General features: G+C 62.1%; 1 protein-coding gene across 2 annotated transcripts in view; it reads left to right on the top strand.

Moving 5' to 3' along the window:
• The window catches only part of ZFYVE28 (zinc finger FYVE-type containing 28), a 112291-nt gene that overhangs the window by 48516 nt on the left and 45745 nt on the right, over positions 1-18030 (top strand). Inside the window, exons 2-5 of one of the 2 annotated variants that reach the window (XM_039232154.1) lie at positions 3502-3642; positions 13831-13968; positions 15644-15846; positions 17434-17523. In XM_039232154.1, the coding sequence (XP_039088085.1) occupies positions 3502-3642; positions 13831-13968; positions 15644-15846; positions 17434-17523 (572 nt within the window). Of the gene's footprint in view, positions 1-3501; positions 3643-13830; positions 13969-15643; positions 15847-16978; positions 17013-17433; positions 17524-18030 lie in introns of those variants that run through there. The other variant, XM_039232155.1, reaches the window with a different exon arrangement.

Below are 18030 nucleotides of genomic sequence, written 5' to 3'. Positions count from 1 at the left end.
AGCCGGGTCAGTGGGAGTGTGTGAGGGGCAGAGCCTTGTCTTCCGGACAGTTGGCACCACGGCCACCGTCAGGCATTCCTGGACCTTCCGCGGTCACTCCTCACTCCGCTGGCCGCGCTCACACTGCCGGTAGCAGGGGCACCGCGTTCACCTGGGCCGTCGGTGTGAATGTTGGGATTTGAGGTCTGTTTATATGTGGTGAAGTTTTTAGTGCCAGGGCAAAGGCTGCTTCTGAGTTACTTTCTGGGTGCTTTTGGGCACAGCCCCGTGCATCGTGCCCTCTTTCTCAGAGCAGAGACCTGGCTTCCTGAAGGTATCATTATCCAGTGCCCCGAATTCAGTCCTGGCCTGCGCTGGGCCAGCGGGCTTCTTGTGAGCAGAGGCGGCGGCCGCGGGCGTCTTGCCTGCCCCGGCGCGTTGTGACCGGGATGGCTCCAGGCCAGCTCCGTGGGGGGCACTTGGCTACAGCCAGGCATCCGCTGTGGGACTGTCCCCACGGTGCCCCTGCTCTCCCTGCTCTCCCACGCCCACTGCTGTGAGAGCAGCTGGTGGGTTTGGGGCCAGAAGGAAGCCGGTGGCCTGCGGTGACTGAGGTCAGCTCCCCAGCAGGCTGTCAGGTGCCTGGGCTCGGCGCCCACAGGGTCAGACACATGTCATTGGCCAGTGGCAGCCTCAACCCTCCCGCAGCCCCCTCTCCAGGAAGGGGCGGCCCTGTGGAACGGGTGACAAGGTTCTGTTTGAGGCGCTCCCCTCCTTTCGGGACCCAGGACCGCAGGAGGGGAAGTTGGCAGCCCCCAGGGGGGCCCAGTCACAATTCTGGGACTTTGTCTGAGAAGCAAAGAGCGAGGCTTCAGGGCCTCATCTGAAAGTCAGCAGCCCCGAGGCCTCGGAGGGTGCCCCCAGCCCTGCCCGCCGCATCACCCCTGCCCGCCGCGTCACCCCTGCCCGCCGCGTCACCCCTCCCCGCCGCGTCACCCCTGCCCGCCGCGTCACCCCTCCCCGCCGCGTCACCCCTGCCCGCCGCGTCACCCCTCCCCGCGGCTCTAGGCCCGTAGGGGAAGGGCCTCGTGATGCCTTCGGAACGTCCCTTTCCACAGCACCAGTCAGTGGAGCAGGAAAGAGGCACAAAAGTAGCGCCCAGCCCCGACCCTAATCCTGATCCTGTTTCATCACGGAGGGGACACTGGTCACCCTCTCTGGAGTGACAGGAACCCAGCACGTCAGCTGAGCCCCCTGAGGGGACACACCGGCTCCCGGGACCAGAGAGGGTGTGGGGTACAGGGGTCCCAGTAGGGCGGGGCTCTGGGTCTGTCTCATCCCAGGTCGTGCCCCCCTGACCCCTGCACCCCGGGCAGTGGTGCTCAGGCAGCGTTTTCTGGGTGAGCGGGTGAAAGAAGAGGCTTTTGTCTCCTCGACTCCCCTGGAAAAGCCCCAGAAAACCTCCGTGCCCCAGCCGGGGCCGCATCCCCACCCCCTACCCCCCCACCCCCTACCACCCCCCACCCACCCCTAACCCCCGCCCACCCCCTACCCCCCCACCCCCTACCACCCCCCGTCCACCCCCTACCCCCCTCCCTACCACCCCCCGCCCACCCCCTACCCCCCACCCCCTACCACCCCCTGTCCACCCCTAACCCCCCCACCCACCCCTTACCGCCCCACCCCCTATCCCCCCTGCCCACCCCCTCCCCCCCACCCCCTACCACCCCTCGCCCACCCCTAACCCCCGCCCACCCTCTACCCCCCCACCCCCTACCACCCCCTGTCCACCCCTAACCCCCCCACCCACCCCTTACCGCCCCACCCCCTATCCCCCCTGCCCACCCCCTCCCCCCCACCCCCTACCACCCCTCGCCCACCCCTAACCCCCGCCCACCCTCTACCCCCCCACCCCCTACCACCCCCTGTCCACCCCTAACCCCCCCACCCACCCCTTACCGCCCCACCCCCTATCCCCCCTGCCCACCCCCTCCCCCCCACCCCCTACCACCCCTCGCCCACCCCTAACCCCCGCCCACCCTCTACCCCCCCACCCCCTACCACCCCCTGTCCACCCCTAACCCCCCCACCCACCCCTTACCGCCCCACCCCCTATCCCCCCTGCCCACCCCCTCCCCCCCACCCCCTACCACCCCTCGCCCACCCCTAACCCCCGCCCACCCTCTACCCCCCCACCCCCTACCACCCCCNTTGGAGCCATTTTAACCAGATTCTTCTGGTGGGATGAAACTCGCTGATGCAGGTTTGGGCCGGCACAGCGAGTGGATGGGGAGTATTGGCTAGAGCTTCCTGCTGCTCTTCTGCGCACCCCCTGCCCCCCCCCCCCCCCGCCCCCCCCCCCCCCCCCCCCCCCCCCCCGCCCCCCCCCCCGCCCCGGGCAGGCACTCAGCTGGGCACCCCCGCCCGTGGGTCGGCTCCGCCTCATTTGGGGGCTCCCCCTGGGCCTGCTCAAGAGCTGACCGAGTCAGGTGCTAAAGGGCACCCCAGGGGCCACGCAGGGGAGTGGGCGGAACGCCAGAGCCAAGGGGCACCTGAGATGGGAGAGAAGGACGTGTTATCCTGCGTTTAACAAAACCAGGCGACAGGCACGACCGTGCGCTGGCTCCAGTGGAGCGGACGGGGGGTCGCGTCCACCTTGTGCTGCGAGTGTGTGCGCGTGTGCGAGTGATTTCCCAGCACCTTCGAACGCCTGCCTGGCTTGCAGTCTCTCTCTCTCCTCTGTCTTTCTCTGCACGACCGTGAACGCCGCCACGTATAGAAGCATCGTCACTTTTGCTCTGGGTTCCTCTGGGCCCTGGAGACTCCGGTCCTTCCTGCCCCGGCCAGTGCAGAGGCCTGAGGCCCGGGTGTGGAGGGAGGGGCCCGGGGGGCCGGGGCGGGGCAGGCCCTTCAAGGGAGGGGCCTCCTGCAACAGAGCACCGGCACTTTCTGGGGGATGGAAGCCGGGCTGAGGGCTGAGAAGATTCTAGAGAACAGATTCGGGGATGGCAACCCCTTATAAGCACCGTCCGTCAGGCTTCATTTGAGGAATTGTGATGTGTTCGTCTGGCCCACGTCCTTCACCGGCTGCGTGTCGTAGTCTCGTTCTAGAAACAAACCCCTTGTTAAGACTGGGGGTTGAAGTGACAGCAGAAGGCTGTTACTGTACCCCTTCGGGGTTTCCAGACACTTTCCCGAGCTCACGTCCCACAGCTTCGGGGTTTTATCATCTGAGGCGGAAACAAGGAGATTAGAATCTATTCTCCCTCTGACCCCTACGCCCCGCCCTCCCGGAGCCCCTGGTCTGTGCGTCTTCCCACCACGGGGGCTTTGGGCCTCGACGCCTGGCTTCCCCACAGGACGCTGTCCCCTGGGCCCTGCAGCCCGGCGGCCCTCGGAGAAGTGGGCTGAAACGCAGAGGGGGTCAGGACGGTCGGGCTCCGAGCCGCGTGAAGATTCCGTAGGGGGTTGGGCCTGGGAACAGCGATGCTTCCGCTCACGCCCGCGCCTCTCTCCCCGCAGAGGTCGGACCCGCAGCTGCTCGCCAAGTTCTACTATGCGGACGAGGAGCTGAACCAGGTGGCCGCCGAGCTGGACAGTCTGGACGGGCGGAAGGACCCGCAACGGTGCACGCTGCTGGTCAGCCAGTTTCGCTCCTGCCAGGTGAGCGGCCGTGGGGCCGAGGGCCCGTCGTGGGGGAGCCCAGGCCCCGCCACCTGCTCACACCCTGTGAGCGCACCTCAGGCCGGCCTGGCCGACGCGCCGGGCGCCCCCTGGTCCAGCCACGCACCGGGCCTGCGGGACGCACGACCCTGAGCAGGACAGCGTGGGGAAGACAGCCAGTCCCGAAGTGCAGATTGCGCAGGGCACCCTTGCCTCGCAGGTGAAGGGGGAGGTGGGGCGAGCAGGAGCCAGCAGGGTCTCAGCCAGGAAGCAGCTAGCAGGGGAGAGGGACCGGGCTGCGGGCCAGGCTCGGACTCTCGCCGTGTTGCACGGTTCAGAGCCGGCCCAGGAAGCGACACCAGAAATGTCCTCCAAGTTAGCCAGTGACCGCTGTGAGCTCATGAGGCGTGGTTCAGTGTTGTCAAGTGACAGGCAGGGTCTTTCACAGAGTTCCAGAACATTCTTGGTACATTCTGCCCACAAGTCTCACTGGACCGTCTCTGCCTGGGAGCAGGGCTGGGGTGCGCTTCCCAGATCCCAGGGGGGGGGGGGGTGGTTCCAGTGTGTGTTTTAAGCATCAGGGCAGTTAGACAAGGATTTTGGTTCTTACAAGAAGGCCCTGGCCGGCCCTGGAGTGACCGGGAGCCCCTCCCCTCCCCTAGGGGGTCTCTGGACTTGCTGGGCTATTGATGCCCCCCCCCCGAGAACATCCCTCCTCGTGCCCGCGGTGCGCTGACCGTGCAGCTTGGGGGTCTCTCTCTGGCGCCCCCGCCTGCACCCCACCTGTCCCCCCTGCCCTGCAGGGGACTCCCTGATCTGCTCCGGCCCGTCCGCTGGCTGGTGTAGCTGCAAGTTACACACCTTGACCTGATGGGTGGCAGCTGCATCGGGTGCTTTGCGGAGCCTTGACAAGGTGACAGCAGAAAGGAAACCCGCTCTAGAATGAGGCGAGGGCAAGGCGACGTTCTTCGAGGAACACAAAGCTAAAAGGACCTTGCGCTTCTACAGCAACAAGAGCGTCTTTAATTTCTCCCTCCTCTCTTTACGACCCCCGGGTCAGGGTCCAGGCCCGGCCCAGGTGCCGTGACTCACTGGGACACAGGACGCGGCAGAGTTGTGCCCACGACTGGGACTCACCCCAGTGGAAACAGAGCAAGGTCAGCACATGTGGGGGGCCGGCCGCCAGCATCCTCTCCCAGGAGTCGGGTGGGGTCTCGCCCACCAGGGCGCGCATCCGAGACACAGAGCAGGGCTCTGGCCCCTCTCCCTGGCGCGGCCCAACCACAGACCCCGGGAGGAAGGTGTCCGCAGGACACGGCGTTGGCGTGAACAGGTGAGGCGCGGGGGCTGCCCTGGTCACCAGCCGGGGGCCCGGACGCCCGCCCGGGGGGCTCTGGAGGGCCTGCTGCCCGAGCCGCTGCACCCGGACAGCACAGGGAGAAATCGCGGGTCCCGGCTGCGTGCTCTGCCCCCCGTCCGGGAAGGAGGGGTTAGCAGTGCCTTCGTGTACGCGCCACGATTTTATGGAGACTCATCGTGGTAACATATTTAACTGGCTGCTTACTGGGGCCCCGTGGGCTGTAGGGCTCCTGCCAGAGCAGATTTCGACAGAGCTCAGGCATTTAGGTTGGAAAGTGCTTGTCATTTCTAAGATCTGTCTTAAAGTGGGGCATTTTGTCTTTTCTGATTTGGCTGCTGTTTCCCACTCAATGAGACTATCATGGTGCTGGCGTGTTCGTCTGATTGTCCATCCATTCCCTCACTCATTCCTTCGTTCAGCAGCAGGCACTGGAGGGTCTGCCTCTGTGGAGGGTGGACAGGGTCACAGAAGGAGGCAGGCTGAGCGGGGGCAGGGTTTGCCAGGTCGCGGGAATCAGGGAGGGCAGCTTGTCCACAGGCCCATGTGCCATTGCCACGCGCAGTCTGGGGAATGGCAGTTAACGTGATCGCAGCCCACTCTGCAGGGCCACTTGGTGGCCTTGATTTTATAACACTCTCATCCTAAGCAGGTCACTGGAGGCCAGATTCAAGGGCCCCAGGCCCCTGACGTTCCTTGGCCACCAGGGACAAGCAGCTGGAAGCTGTGACTTTCTCGGCTTTGAGGCTGGTGGCCCGGCCCTGCCCACAGGAGCTCTCCTCGGCCCCCTGCTGTCCGACCCTGGCCTCGGTGATAGGTCCCTGAATCTCCCTGTCTGGGTGTCTCGGGGCCCCTAGGCCCCCTGGACTCCAGCACAGACCTCAGCAGAGCGTGGCATCTGTGTGGGGCACGTGTGGTGGCACCGGCCTGGCCTGGCTCAGTTCTCCAGGGGCCCCTGGAGGTGTCCACGTGTGGGTCTCTGGCTGGGCGCCATTCAGTTCTGTTCGAGTCTGTGCTCTGGCTCCAGGGTGGGGGTACATTCAGGGAGCCCGGTCTTCCTCAGGGCACGGAGGGCCTCCACAGAGGCACTCGGGGGTGGCCTTGCTGCTGGGAAGTCTGATTCCTCTCACCAGTGAGTCCTGGGGGCCTCACGCACCCCGGGTCCAGCCAGAACGGGAGCCGGTGCTCCACGACCATCTGCCTGCTCAGCTAGCAGTTGACAGGTGCTTGGCGTGCACGTGGGAGCCCGGTGGGCTGTGGCGCCCACGAGACCGCAGCAGGTGAAGGGCAGGTGAGGGGCAGCCAGTGCTCAGCTGTCGCCACTTCTCTCCCATGCGGCCTGCTCACCAGCTCCAGGCGGGCTGGGGGCTTCTGGGGCTCTAGAACACGGGAGGCCCATCCACATCCATCCCGAGCCAGCAGACTTCTCTTGAATGAAGGTGTGTTGCAGGCCCTACCCCTGGGGTGTGGGCCCTACCCCTGGGGTGTGTAGTATCTTTTTAAAAATGTTTTTTGCTTAACATTTATATATGTATATATTTTAACATTTATTTAGTTTTTTGAGAGAGAGAGAGAGAGAGAGCGGGGGAGGGGCAGAGAGAGAAGGAGACACGGAATCTGAAACAGGCTCCAGGCTCTGAGCTGTCAGCACAGAGCCCGACACGGGGCTCGAATCCACGAACTGTGAGATCATGACCTGAGCCGAAGTCGGCTGCTTAACTGACTGAGCCACCCAGGCGCCCCAACATTTATATATTTTTGAGACAGAGACAGAGAGAGACAGAATGTGAGAGGGGGAGGGGCAGAGAGAGAGGGAGATACAGAATCCGAAGCAGCTCCAGGCTCCGAGCTGTCAGCAGAGCCCGACATGGGTGGGCTTCAAACTCACAAACTCAGATCATGACCTGAGCCGAGGTCGGACACTTTACTGACGAAGCCACCCAGGCGCTGCTGGGGTATGTAGTATCTTGAACTTTGCTGACCTGTAATGGGGTCTGTTACATAAAGTCTCCAGGAAAATGCCAGGTACAGAGTAGCTGCTCTAAAACCAGTAGCCTCCGGGCGCCTGGGAGTTCAGTCAGGTGAGTGTCCAATTGAGGTCGCTTAGGTCATGATCTCGTGGTTCGTGGGTTCAAGTCCTGCATTGGGCTCTGTGCTGACAGCTCAGAGCCTGGAGCTGCTTCCAATTCTGTGTCTCCCTCTCTGCCCCTCCCCCACTTGTGCTCTGTCTCCCTCCCTCTCAAAAATCCATCAACATTAAAAACATTTTTAAAAATACTTTAAAAAAAAAAACCAGTAAGCCTCCTTTTTTCTTCTTACAAGAGCGATACTGTGAGAAGCACGTGGGCTGTTTGCGAGCCCGGCTCTCCGACGGCTGCCCATGGGGAGAGGCGGGGCGAGGTGGCAGGGGTGGGGGCTGAGAGCGGCTAGGGTGGAGAAGGCCCAGGACCCCATTGGTGGTTCCGCCTGGCTGGTCTGACCGTAGGAGGCTGAGTCATTGGTTTTCACAGAAATGACCTTCTTCATGAAAATTGTGGACCGGGGCACACGTGAGTGTGCAGATGGGTTTCGGATGGCATTTGTGTGTGTTCTCTTGCTCGGTTCAGAAAACATAAAGGATTAAAAATCATAGCTCCGTAGGACGAAGTGAATCCAGGACTGTGGTGAGGGCTGAGCCGTGCCCCCCACCCCCCATTCATACATTCAAGTCCGAACCCCAGTCTTCAAAGACATAGTTAAGGGAACACGAAGTCCTACGGGTGGGTCCCGATCCGGCCTGACCGGTGCCCTTGTAAGAGGAGGGGAGTGTGGGGCACAGACACGCAGAGGGAGGCGGTGCCGGGACACGGGGAGAGGACAGTCGTCCCCCCCCAGGAGGGAAACCAACCTGCCCCCGCGTGGATCTCAGACTCCCGCCTCCAGGCGGAGAGGAGTAGCCGCCGGCTGTGGTGCTGTGTTACCGTGGCCCCAGGCCACTAGTGCCGTGGGATTTGGGTTTCGTGGTGCAAATGGGCTTGAAGTTGCTCTGGGCTGGACTGTGTCATCGACCCGTTTTCCTTCAGTCACACTGTAACTTTTGGGTGTCAAGGGAGTATAATTTTAGATGCTTCAGCGAAGAAAATTAAATGGCACAGTGTGCTAACGGACCTAGTACCCAAGCGTGGCTAGTTAACGGGGTCACGGTGGGAGCACGCGCGCCTGGCCGCAGCTCTGTGCTGTGACGTTGGAGGTCTCCCCGTGGACATGGCCGCACCTGGTGAAGGGCACCCCCAAACCTCCCCGTGCGGGAAGGTGCTGGCGCCCACCGAGGCACGGTGGGTTGTCGGGGAGAGAGGGGTCCCTGGAGTGCCCTCCGTGCAGACCCCAGCCTCCTGCCCGCTGGGCGCTGCCCCTGGGTGCGTGTGTGGCCAGATGTCTGGCCAGGAGCTGTCCCCCAGGGAGGCCGGAGGCCGGGGGAGTCCAGGAGGGCTGCTCAGCTCCGCGGCAAGGCTGGGGTGCCCCTCAGCACCCTCTCCTCGCAGCGATTGCATTGTTTCCGTATTGACTGTTGAGCGTTCCTTACATACTCCGGACCGCAGCCTGTGTCGGACTGTGACGTAGTTATGTGCTCCCGGCTGGGGCTCGTCCTCTCATCCTCTGTGTGGTTTTGTGAGGGACGTAGGCTGTGGATTCTGAGGAAGGGCAGTTAGCCATCCCCCCCCGTAGGTCATGTCTCTGGCGTGCTAAGAAGTCTTGGCCTGGCCCAGGGTCATCAGGTTGCCCTCCCCCCCGCGTGTTTTCTGTGGTTTCAGAACGGTGATCCACACTGACCTAACGTCCGGAAGTAGTGTGAGGTCCACACCGTTTTTAATTCATTTCTGCGGATGAATTTTCAGTTGTGCCAGAGTCACGTGCTGAAAAGACTTCCCTTTCTCCACCGAACAGACTGTACTTTCTGTACTAAATGACGCCTTTACTGGCAGTCAGCACCCAGATGCGTGTGGGTCTGTTTCTGGACTGTTCTGTTCCCTTGCTCTCTCCGTCTCCGGGACAATGCCACGCTGTCGCGACCAGGGCAGCGGATGTACCCCGTGTCTTGTCTCGGCGTGTCAGACCTCCAACTTGGCTCTTCTGTTTTGAAGTTGTTGGGGCGGCTCTAGGTGCACTTTTCTGTGTGGAATAGAGCAGCTGCTTGTGCAGGCCCACGCAGCCGCCCGCGGAGGCGTTGAATGGGACACCCGGGTCTGCACATCGTCGTTGGGAAAGCGCGCGGTTCCGCCGCTGAGCGCGGTGCTGGCTGTCAGGGCCTTCTGCCCACGGCGCTGGCCCGACGGGCTGGGATCCTGGGATTCCGGATCTTCAGTGCCCGGGAGACGGCGTGCGGTGTCTTCTCACCTGTCCCCTTCCCAGTGAGGAATCCAGGGTCACCGAGGCTTGGTTCTGTGTGTGTAGCATCTTTTCCTCTTACTACATGGGAAGTGTTCTCTTCTTACTGGTTTCTAGCAGTTTTATCATGCTGTGATTTGTGCAACTTTCTGCATGTTCCCTGTGCTTTGGGTCCATTCAATTTCTTGGACCTTGAGTTTGCTGTTGGTCATTAAATTGGACAAAAGCTGGACATAACTCCTTCAAAGATTTTTTTCTGTCCCCTTCCTTCTTTCAGGTCTTAAGTGATAAGCCCCTTTGACATTATTTCTTTTTATATTTATTATTTATTTTTGAGAGAGAGAGAGCGAGCAAGCAACCAAGGGAAGGGCAGAGAGAGGGAGAGAATCCAAAGCAGACTTTGTGCTGAGAGCCCGATGCGGGGCTCGAACCCACGAACTGTGAGACTGTGACCTGAGCCGAAGTCGGACGCTTCACCGACTGAGCCCCCAGGCGCCCCCCCCCTTGACATGCTGAAGCCTGACACTCGGCGATGAGCTGTTTTGTTACAGTTTCGTTCCCACCCTCACTGGAGAGTTTTGCTTTGTCTTCAAGTTTGTTGTTCTTTTCTAATGAAATGTCTCATCTGGGCTTAATCTCATCCAGTGGCTTCTGTTTCCTTTCAGACACTGTAATTCTCCTAGATCAGCGTGGGCCCTTTTTCTTTGTGTTCTCAGCTAACTTTGGGGACACGTGGGAGTCTGTTGTGAGGACCATCTCCACGTCCCCCAGTGGCCACTGCACCACCTGCATCAGGTCGGCCTGAGTTCTCTTTTTATCATGTGTCATCTTAATTCTTTGCAAGCCTGGTGATTTTATTAAACGTCTGATATTACGAATCTCGCCTTTCTGGGAGCTGAATATTTTCGCACTCCTACAAGTCTTTTTGTGCTTTGTTTTGTAATGCAGTTTGGTTACTTGGAAACCGTCTGATCCTTTTGGATCCTGCTTTTTAAAGATGTCAGGGGGGTCGGAGCTGAGTTTAGTCTGGCGCCGGCCACCCCCACCACCGCAGCAGGACACGGCTGGGCGCTCTGCCCGCTGCCCCGTGAACAGAACTGAGCTCGGGCCGCCGCTGCCTCCACTGTGTGCGGCGCCTCCTTGCTGGTCTTGCAGGCAGGTGTCCTCCCCGGGCCTCCCCGGACCCACACGGTTCTCCCCGGGCGGCTCTCTGGCCTCCGGCTCAGGGCGTCTCGCTTCTACTGCCCCCGTCCCCTGGACTCTCAGCCCTTCCCTCACTCGGGGAGTCTCCTGGGTCCTGCCTGGCTGCCCTCCCCTGGGCCGGGACCTGAACGTCGCCCTGGCAGCGAGCCGGGTGGCCAGAGCTGTCGCCCTGCCCGTGTCTCTCCCTTCGGGGCTGCTTTGCTGCCTGGTGGCCGTGTCTTGGGAGCTATTGTCTTGCTTTTCCCCTCACTGCTGCTGTTGCTTGAGGGAGGCCAATTCGTTCCTGTCACTGCACGTTGGCTGGAGTCGGAGGCCCCGCAGCCACTTGCTGAGGCACACTCTGTTCAGCACGGTTCTGGGCACTGGGGACTCCGCCAAGGCTAGGAGACCCACCCCCACCCTAGGGCGGCTGACGTCCCGCCGGCCAGGCAGGGTGGGGGTGGGTCCCAGCAACTGCAGGAGGTCAGAGCCCTGGCCCCTCCTAATAGCAGACACCCACCGAGCGCTAACTATTGCGACTGCCCGTTTGTTCATAAGCTTATTGAATCACCAGAAAGGGGCTTTCCTACCCAGAAAGCCTTTATTTTTTATTTTTATTTATTTATTTATTTATTTATTTTTAAATGTTTTTATTTTATTTCTAGGAGAGAGAGAGACAGCATGAGCAGGGGAGGGTCAGAGAGAGAGGGAGTCACAGACTGAAACAGGCTCCAGGCTCTAAGCTGGCAGTCAGCACAGAGCCTGATGCGGGGCTCGAACCCACGAACCGCGAGATCATGACCTAAGCGAAAGTCGGACGCTTAACCGACTAAGCCACCCAGGTGCCCCCCAGAAAGCCTTTAAAATAATTCACAGCAGCACCACCCAACGCACCTGACGTTGGTTGAATTTTATTTTTACTTTTTGTGTTGTGAGTCAGAATTTCCTTCAGGGTTTAGTGTGTTGACTTTTGCATTAGAAAGGTGATGCTTCCCACCTGTGGTGATCTTCCATAGCTGCTCCTTTTGTTTTTAATTTTTTTTTTTTTTGTTTTTTTTTTTTTGAGAGAGAGAGAGAGAAACCATGTGAGCAGGGGAGGAGCAGAGAGAGAGAAGGAGACACAGAATCCAAAGTAGTCTCCAGGTTCTGAGCTGTCAGCACAGAGCCTGACACGGGGCTCGAACTCATGAACTGTGAGACCATGGGCTGAGCTGAAGTCAGATGCTTTTTTTTTTTTTTTAATTTTTTTTTTTAATGTTTTATTTATTTCTAGGAGAGAGATAGAGACAGCATGAGCAGGGGAGGGTCAGAGAGAGAGGGAGTCACAGACTGAAACAGGCTCCAGGCTCTTAGCTGGCAGTCAGCACAGAGCCCGACGCGGGGCTCGAACCCACGAACCGCGAGATCATGACCCAAGCGAAAGTCGGACGCTTAACCGACTAAGCCACCCAGGCGCCCCTGAAGTCAGATGCTTAACTGACTGAGCCCCCCAGACGCCCCTCTGCTTCCTCATAGAAATGAAACTCAGGGCTTAGACTGTGGAAAGGAGGATGTTGACATACAAAATTTCCAGGGGTGAGAGTGCCGACTGGACTAGTGCAGTCTTTCCGGAAAGCAGTTCAGTGAGTTGTGATCAGAGCCTGTGAATGCACTTCATGCTCTTGACTTCGTGGTTCCACTCTTGGAAACGAGCGGATCCTGGGGAACTAACCAAACACTCAGAGTGCGGAGCGCCACTGTGTGCTTGCGCTGTTTGCGGTGGTGGAGAAGTGGAGACGCGGTCCGTGTCGGGGGGTTAGCGGGATGGCCCGTGTGCTGGGACCGTACGCGGCTGTCCGTCACAGGCGGGGCTTGCGGAGACAGGTAAGCGTGTGACCGCGACAGCGGCAGAATACAAGACGGAAGACAAACGGGCAGTGTCTCCCCCGAGGACACTTTCCCTGTTTCTGTGCTTTCCACTGTTTCCAACTTTCCTGTGGTAAACGTGCCTTAATTTTATCTTTAACAAAACAAGAAAAAACTAAACTTCCAATGTTCCTATAATTCTAGACAGTAAATGGTAGATGTGTAATGAACAGGATACTTTTAAGAAAAGAATGGAATGTGATTTAAGAAGCAATAAAATGAGCATGTTTCCTGTATATTTGCAAAGAGTTCAAAACAGTTTCTCATCCTTTGTGTTTTGAACATGAGGAAATTAAGAAAAATAATTTTCAAGAGTCTTGAAAACGAAAGTTACCACGTATTAAGACTTGCCGTGGGCCAAACGGAGCCAAGGGTTTTACAGACTCCAGCTCACACAGCCCTCCGACAATCTCCTTTTCTAGGCTGCCTGGAGGGTCAGAGAAGTTAAGCCGCCCTCCGGGGTCACACAGCGTGAGGGGCGGAGTCAGGGTCTCCACCTCCTGGGAGGAAGGGGGCACCTCTTACCTCTTCCTCGCTGGCTGACTTCCTGTCGCCATGACCTGTGATCTGCTGGTTCGAGAGGAGTCAAAGGCGATGCTTGAGCTGCTCTGTCTACCAAGCAGTGACGCGAGGTTGAGAGAAGATGGTGGCTCTGCCCCCAGGCCTGCTTCCTGAGGTCACTCGTGCTGCGGGGAGGCCCTCGAACAGGACAGGCCTTGGAGTCCTCGGTGGCGGGTTTGAGGAGGCTGCTTTCACATCCTGTCCCTCGGAGGCCTTCCTCCCGACAGCAGACCTTGTCCGTGCTGTGAACAGACGCAGGGGGACACGGGCTCGTAAGGCTCGCTGGCGGTGCAGACGGAGCTCTCTGTGTGCCTGTCCACCTCGCCGGGCCCCTTCCCCAGCTCTGTCGTCGCAAGTGCATGTCCGGGTGTTCTGAGAGACGGGTTCGGGGACCGCCCTCGGGGGCTCGGCTGCGGGGAGCCGGGTGCGGGTCAGCAGGGAGACGAAGGCGTGCGGTCAGCAGCCGGTGCGGAGGGCAAGGAAGATCTGCGTGGTGACGCGGGAGGCTCCCCCCGGCCTCCGGGGAGCAGAGGAAATCACAGCGTAACGTGCGCGGCGCTGCCCGCGCTCTGGCCACACGTGCCTCCGTGAGTGTGAGGAACGGGCATGGGGAAGGGGGCAGGACTTCCACTCCGGGTGCTTCCGGAGCCTGTGAACTCTGTAGCAGTTGCAGGGAAGCAGGGGTGTGTTACGGTGTCACCCTGGTGTCACCCTGGTGACCTCAAGGGAAAGTGCACCGTCTGCTTCTGGTTTCAGGCGGCACCGGACAGCCGCCCGCGGGGCTGTGTCCTAACACACCCCCTCCGTCTCTGTTTCAGGACAACGTGCTGAACATCATCAACCAGATCATGGATGTGTGCATCCCCCAGGACCGAGCCCCGCGGGATTTCTGCGTCAAGTTCCCTGAGGAGGTCCGGCATGACAGCCTGGCAGGCCAGCTGTGGTTCGGTGCCGAGGTAGCGGGCAGCCGCCTGGGCCCAGGGTCACGGTGCGGGGTACTGGGCAGCACCCGCGGGGGCAGGGCCTGCTGTCTCCCCTTCAAGAGCCCCATCTGCCACTGGTTACGGACGGCGCGTTCTGACGAGGCCGCACGCCCCCGTGAGGTCTGCGAGGGCCACGAACCTGGGCCCCCCAGATCTATACAAGCCAGTATGGACACGCAGCTTCCTGTGCAGTTTCTATGAGGTTCCCAGGCCCCAGATGCGAAGGGTCTACAGGTGGCTATTACCGGCAATAATCCTAAATTAGGAGCAGCGTTTCCCTCGCCCACTGACAGGAAGCGTCATTCTTGCCCGGGGCGCTGAGAGCTGTGTTCCGGGGCCTTAATGGAGCCACCACTCTCTCCGCCCCTCAGACCTTGATCTTCATCTCCCAGCGAGGAGACCGCAGCCTGTGAGGAGGGTGCCCGCCCCGTGGTGGCTGGACCAGCCTTGCCCGCACCTTGCGACCCCTCCCCTGGCCGTGCTGGGGTTCGCAGCCTGTCGCCTCTCCCCCTCCGCCTCCCTCCCGATGAGCCCCTGGGAGGCCCCATATTCCTCTGGCCCAGCCTGGCCCTGTGGCCGTGGGCCCCCCACCTCGCCCCTCCCCCCCTGCTCCTCCGAACTGCCTGGTGGGAGGGCGTCCTCGCCGAGGCCCCGGTTGGTGTGGGGGCCCCAGGCAGGCTAGCCCTCTCTCTGGTTTCCAGGGACAGGGACAGCCATGGAGCCATGACTTGATGTAGGCCCTGGGCCCGGTGGCACTGGGCACCGTCTGCCCCGTGTCGCCCGGTGCCAGCTCCACACTCCCTTCCAGGGGGTGGGAGATCGGCGACACCCGCGCTCTGCCCCCCGGAAAGTGCTTGTAGCCCCGGCTCCTCTCTGGGTCACTGCTGACAGGGCGAGTGGCTGAGGTGGTGCTGGCCTGAGGTGGGCAGGGGGGCACCACGTCACCACGGCTCCACACGGGGATTGCGTGGCCGCCCCTCGGCCAGGACCCGGGTCTGACGAGCACCTCAGGTCACTGGACATGAGGAAGAGGCTGGGGAGGTGCACACAGCTCGCTCAGACCTGTGACCTGCCTCCCGCAGCGCAGGACAGGTGTGGGCAGATGTGCGGGCACGAGGGACCTTCCTCATCACCCAGGAGCCGGGCTTCCCACACTCAGAGGAAGGCCCGTGGGCGTTTGTGAAAGCGGGGTGTCTTTACTGCTTAGAAAGGGCAGCGATGTCGGGGAGCCAGTTTGGCCCCGAGTGCCGCCCCAATGTGGTATGGGGGTGCTCCCAGGCACCCCCCCATCTGTGGGCTGGGCACGGAGGGGCAGGAGTCACATGACGGGGGCCCCTGCACGGAGCTCCCAGACCCAAGAGCCTCAGTGGGTAGCCCCCCCCACACATCTGGGTCGTGTGGGGACCCCGTCAGCCACAGGGGGAGTATGTGTTGTCATGGCCGTGGCTGCTCTGGCTTAGGGGAGACCACTGGCCCCAGAGCGAGGAGCGGTAGGAGGTGAAGGTGTTCCGCGGAGCGGGGCCTGGGGGGGAGGGTCACAGCCCAGCCCGGCCACCTCTCGTGTGCCATCCTGTCCCATGTCCCCACAGCTGTTGAGGTCGGGCGCCGTGGGGCTCTGAGTGACCCGGCCCGTGGTCTCTGCCCGCAGTGCCTGGCCGCCGGCTCCATTATCATGAACCGCGAGCTGGAGAGCATGGCCATGCGCCCGCTGGCCAAGGAGCTGACCCGCAGCCTGGAGGACGTGCGGGGCGCCCTCCGCGATCAGGCGCTGCGGGACCTCAACACCTACACGGAGAAGATGAGGGAGGCGCTGAGGCACTTCGACGTCCTGTTCGCCGAGTTCGAGCTGAGGTGACCCTGAGGGGGAGGCCCCGGCCCCGCAGCGCGTCCCAGTATTCGAGCTGCACACGCCCATCGATGGCCGTCCAGGGCCGTCAGTCCACGTAGTTAGCCCTGGAGACCCAACCTTGGGGCCGCTGGGGGTCCGGCCCGCCCCCTCTGCCTCTCCCTGACGCACCCCAGTGCTGCAGACCCGGAGGTTCCACAAGTAGTGGTCACCCAGGGTGGGCGTGTCGCTGGGGCGCTGCTGTTCCCTCGGCCTCCAGCCTCACCTCCCGCCTCTGACCTCCCGCCCCTGACCTCCTGCCTCTGACCTCCCACCTCTGATCACCTCCCTTACCTCCTGCCCCTGACTTCCTGTCTCTGATCACCTGCTTCACTTTGAGCCTCTGACCTCACCTCTGCCCCCGCCCTGCCTCTTGACTCTGATCTCCCACCTCTAATCACCTGTCTCACTTCTCTGACCTCTCGCCTCTGACTCCTGACCTCTGACCTCATGCCTCTCTTCCCTCTTCTGACCTCTCCCCTTTGCCCCCACCCCCACCCCCACCTAGCCTCCTGGCTCTGACCTCTCCCCTCTGACCTCCTGCCTCACCTCCCCCAGTGCCTGGGCTCACCTCTCCCCCGGTGCCTGGACTCACCATATGGGGCTGTTGGTCGCCAGCTGCCCCCTCGTCCCATCAAACACCCCACAAACCCAGAGCGTCACCTCACTTCACCTCCATGAACTCGGATCCGGGACACAGCAGAGCAGGGGAGAGGTGGCCGTGGCTCCTGGGCCCCGGGGACGCTCCAGCTCCCTGGATGAGGGCGAGGGCACCTCCCCAGGTTAGGGGATCTGCGAGGATCACAGGGCGCCCCCCCCCCCAGCACCACCACCCACTGTGTGCTCCACCCGTCCCCTCCTGCCTGCTGTCGGGCCAGTGCCTGGAGACCCACTCCCCCCGGGGCCGCCCTCCCCTTCCCCGGAGGACACGGGCAGGGCTTCGGGGAGGCCCGGGGCCCCGGGAGTCAGGCACGCCGCCAGCTGCCACAGGCCCGGAGACGCTGGCGGTAGGCGAGGAAAAGTGGGACCCAAAATCCACGTCCGCAGTGGTCCCAGTTAGTGACAGCTGTCCCTCGTGTGACCCGACGACCTGGAGGAGACCAGCCCGGATGGTAGAGGCGGTTCTCAGGAGGTGGGGGCACACACGGCTGTTGTCCGCGCCCTCTCCTAAGTGAGCTTTTATAACAAGGAGGGATTAGAGCTCCTGACTCGGAAGGAGAGAGACACGTTCTCACCGGGGGACGGTGGGACGAAGGGTCACTTGCCCGTGAGGCCCCCGTGCCCACACCTCCCAGCGCCGGCCACCCCCACACGCGCATTCATTCTTGCACTCATTCTCACGCGCTCACTCGGGCCGGTGCCTGGAGGGATGTCGCAGAAGGGGGCGGTCAGGGCCCGGACGGGACGGGACGGGGCTGGGGGCCCAGGAGGCGCCGGGCCAGGCCTGACCTCACGGCCCTGCTGGGAGGCTGCAGAGGAAGCTGACATTCGAGGGGCCCTCGGGCGGGGGACACGCGGGGACGCCCGCCCTCACCTGCCCGCTGTGCTTGCAGCTACGTGTCTGCCATGGTGCCTGTGAAGTCGCCCAGGGAGTACTACGTGCAGCAGGAGGTCATCGTGCTGTTCTGCGAGACCGTGGAGAGGTGAGGCCGCTCCGCAGGGGAAGGAGGCCGGCGGGGAGCAGGGCCCTCAGGTCACCTTCCCCCAGCAGTGGGCGGACCTGGAGCCTCTCCCCCCCCAGCAGTGGGCGGACCTGGAGCCCCCCCCAGCAGTGGGTGGACCTGGAGCCTCTCCCCCCCCAGCAGTGGGTGGACCTGGAGCCTCCCCCCCCCAGCGGTGGGCGGACCTGGAGCTTCCCCTTCCCCAGCAGTGGGCGGACCTGGAGCCTCCCCCACCAGCAGTGGGCGGACCTGGAGCCCCCACCCAGCAGTGGGCGGACCTGGAGCCTCCCCCCCCCAGCAGTGGGCGGACCTGGAGCCCCCCCCAGCAGTGGGCGGACCTGGAGCCCCCCCCAGCAGTGGGTGGACCTGGAGCCTCTCCCCCCCCAGCAGTGGGTGGACGTGGAGCCTCCCCCCCAGCAGTGGGCGGACCTGGAGCCTCCCCCCCCAGCGGTGGGCGGACCTGGAGCCTCCCCCACCAGCAGTGGGCGG

This window comes from Hyaena hyaena, unplaced genomic scaffold (genome assembly GCF_003009895.1).
Source record: "Hyaena hyaena isolate Hyena2069 unplaced genomic scaffold, ASM300989v1 scaffold_63, whole genome shotgun sequence".
NCBI classification, from domain to species: domain Eukaryota; kingdom Metazoa; phylum Chordata; class Mammalia; order Carnivora; family Hyaenidae; genus Hyaena; species Hyaena hyaena.
The sequence above is the reverse complement of the archived record's forward strand: the minus strand, read 5'-3'. Positions and strand labels throughout refer to the sequence as shown.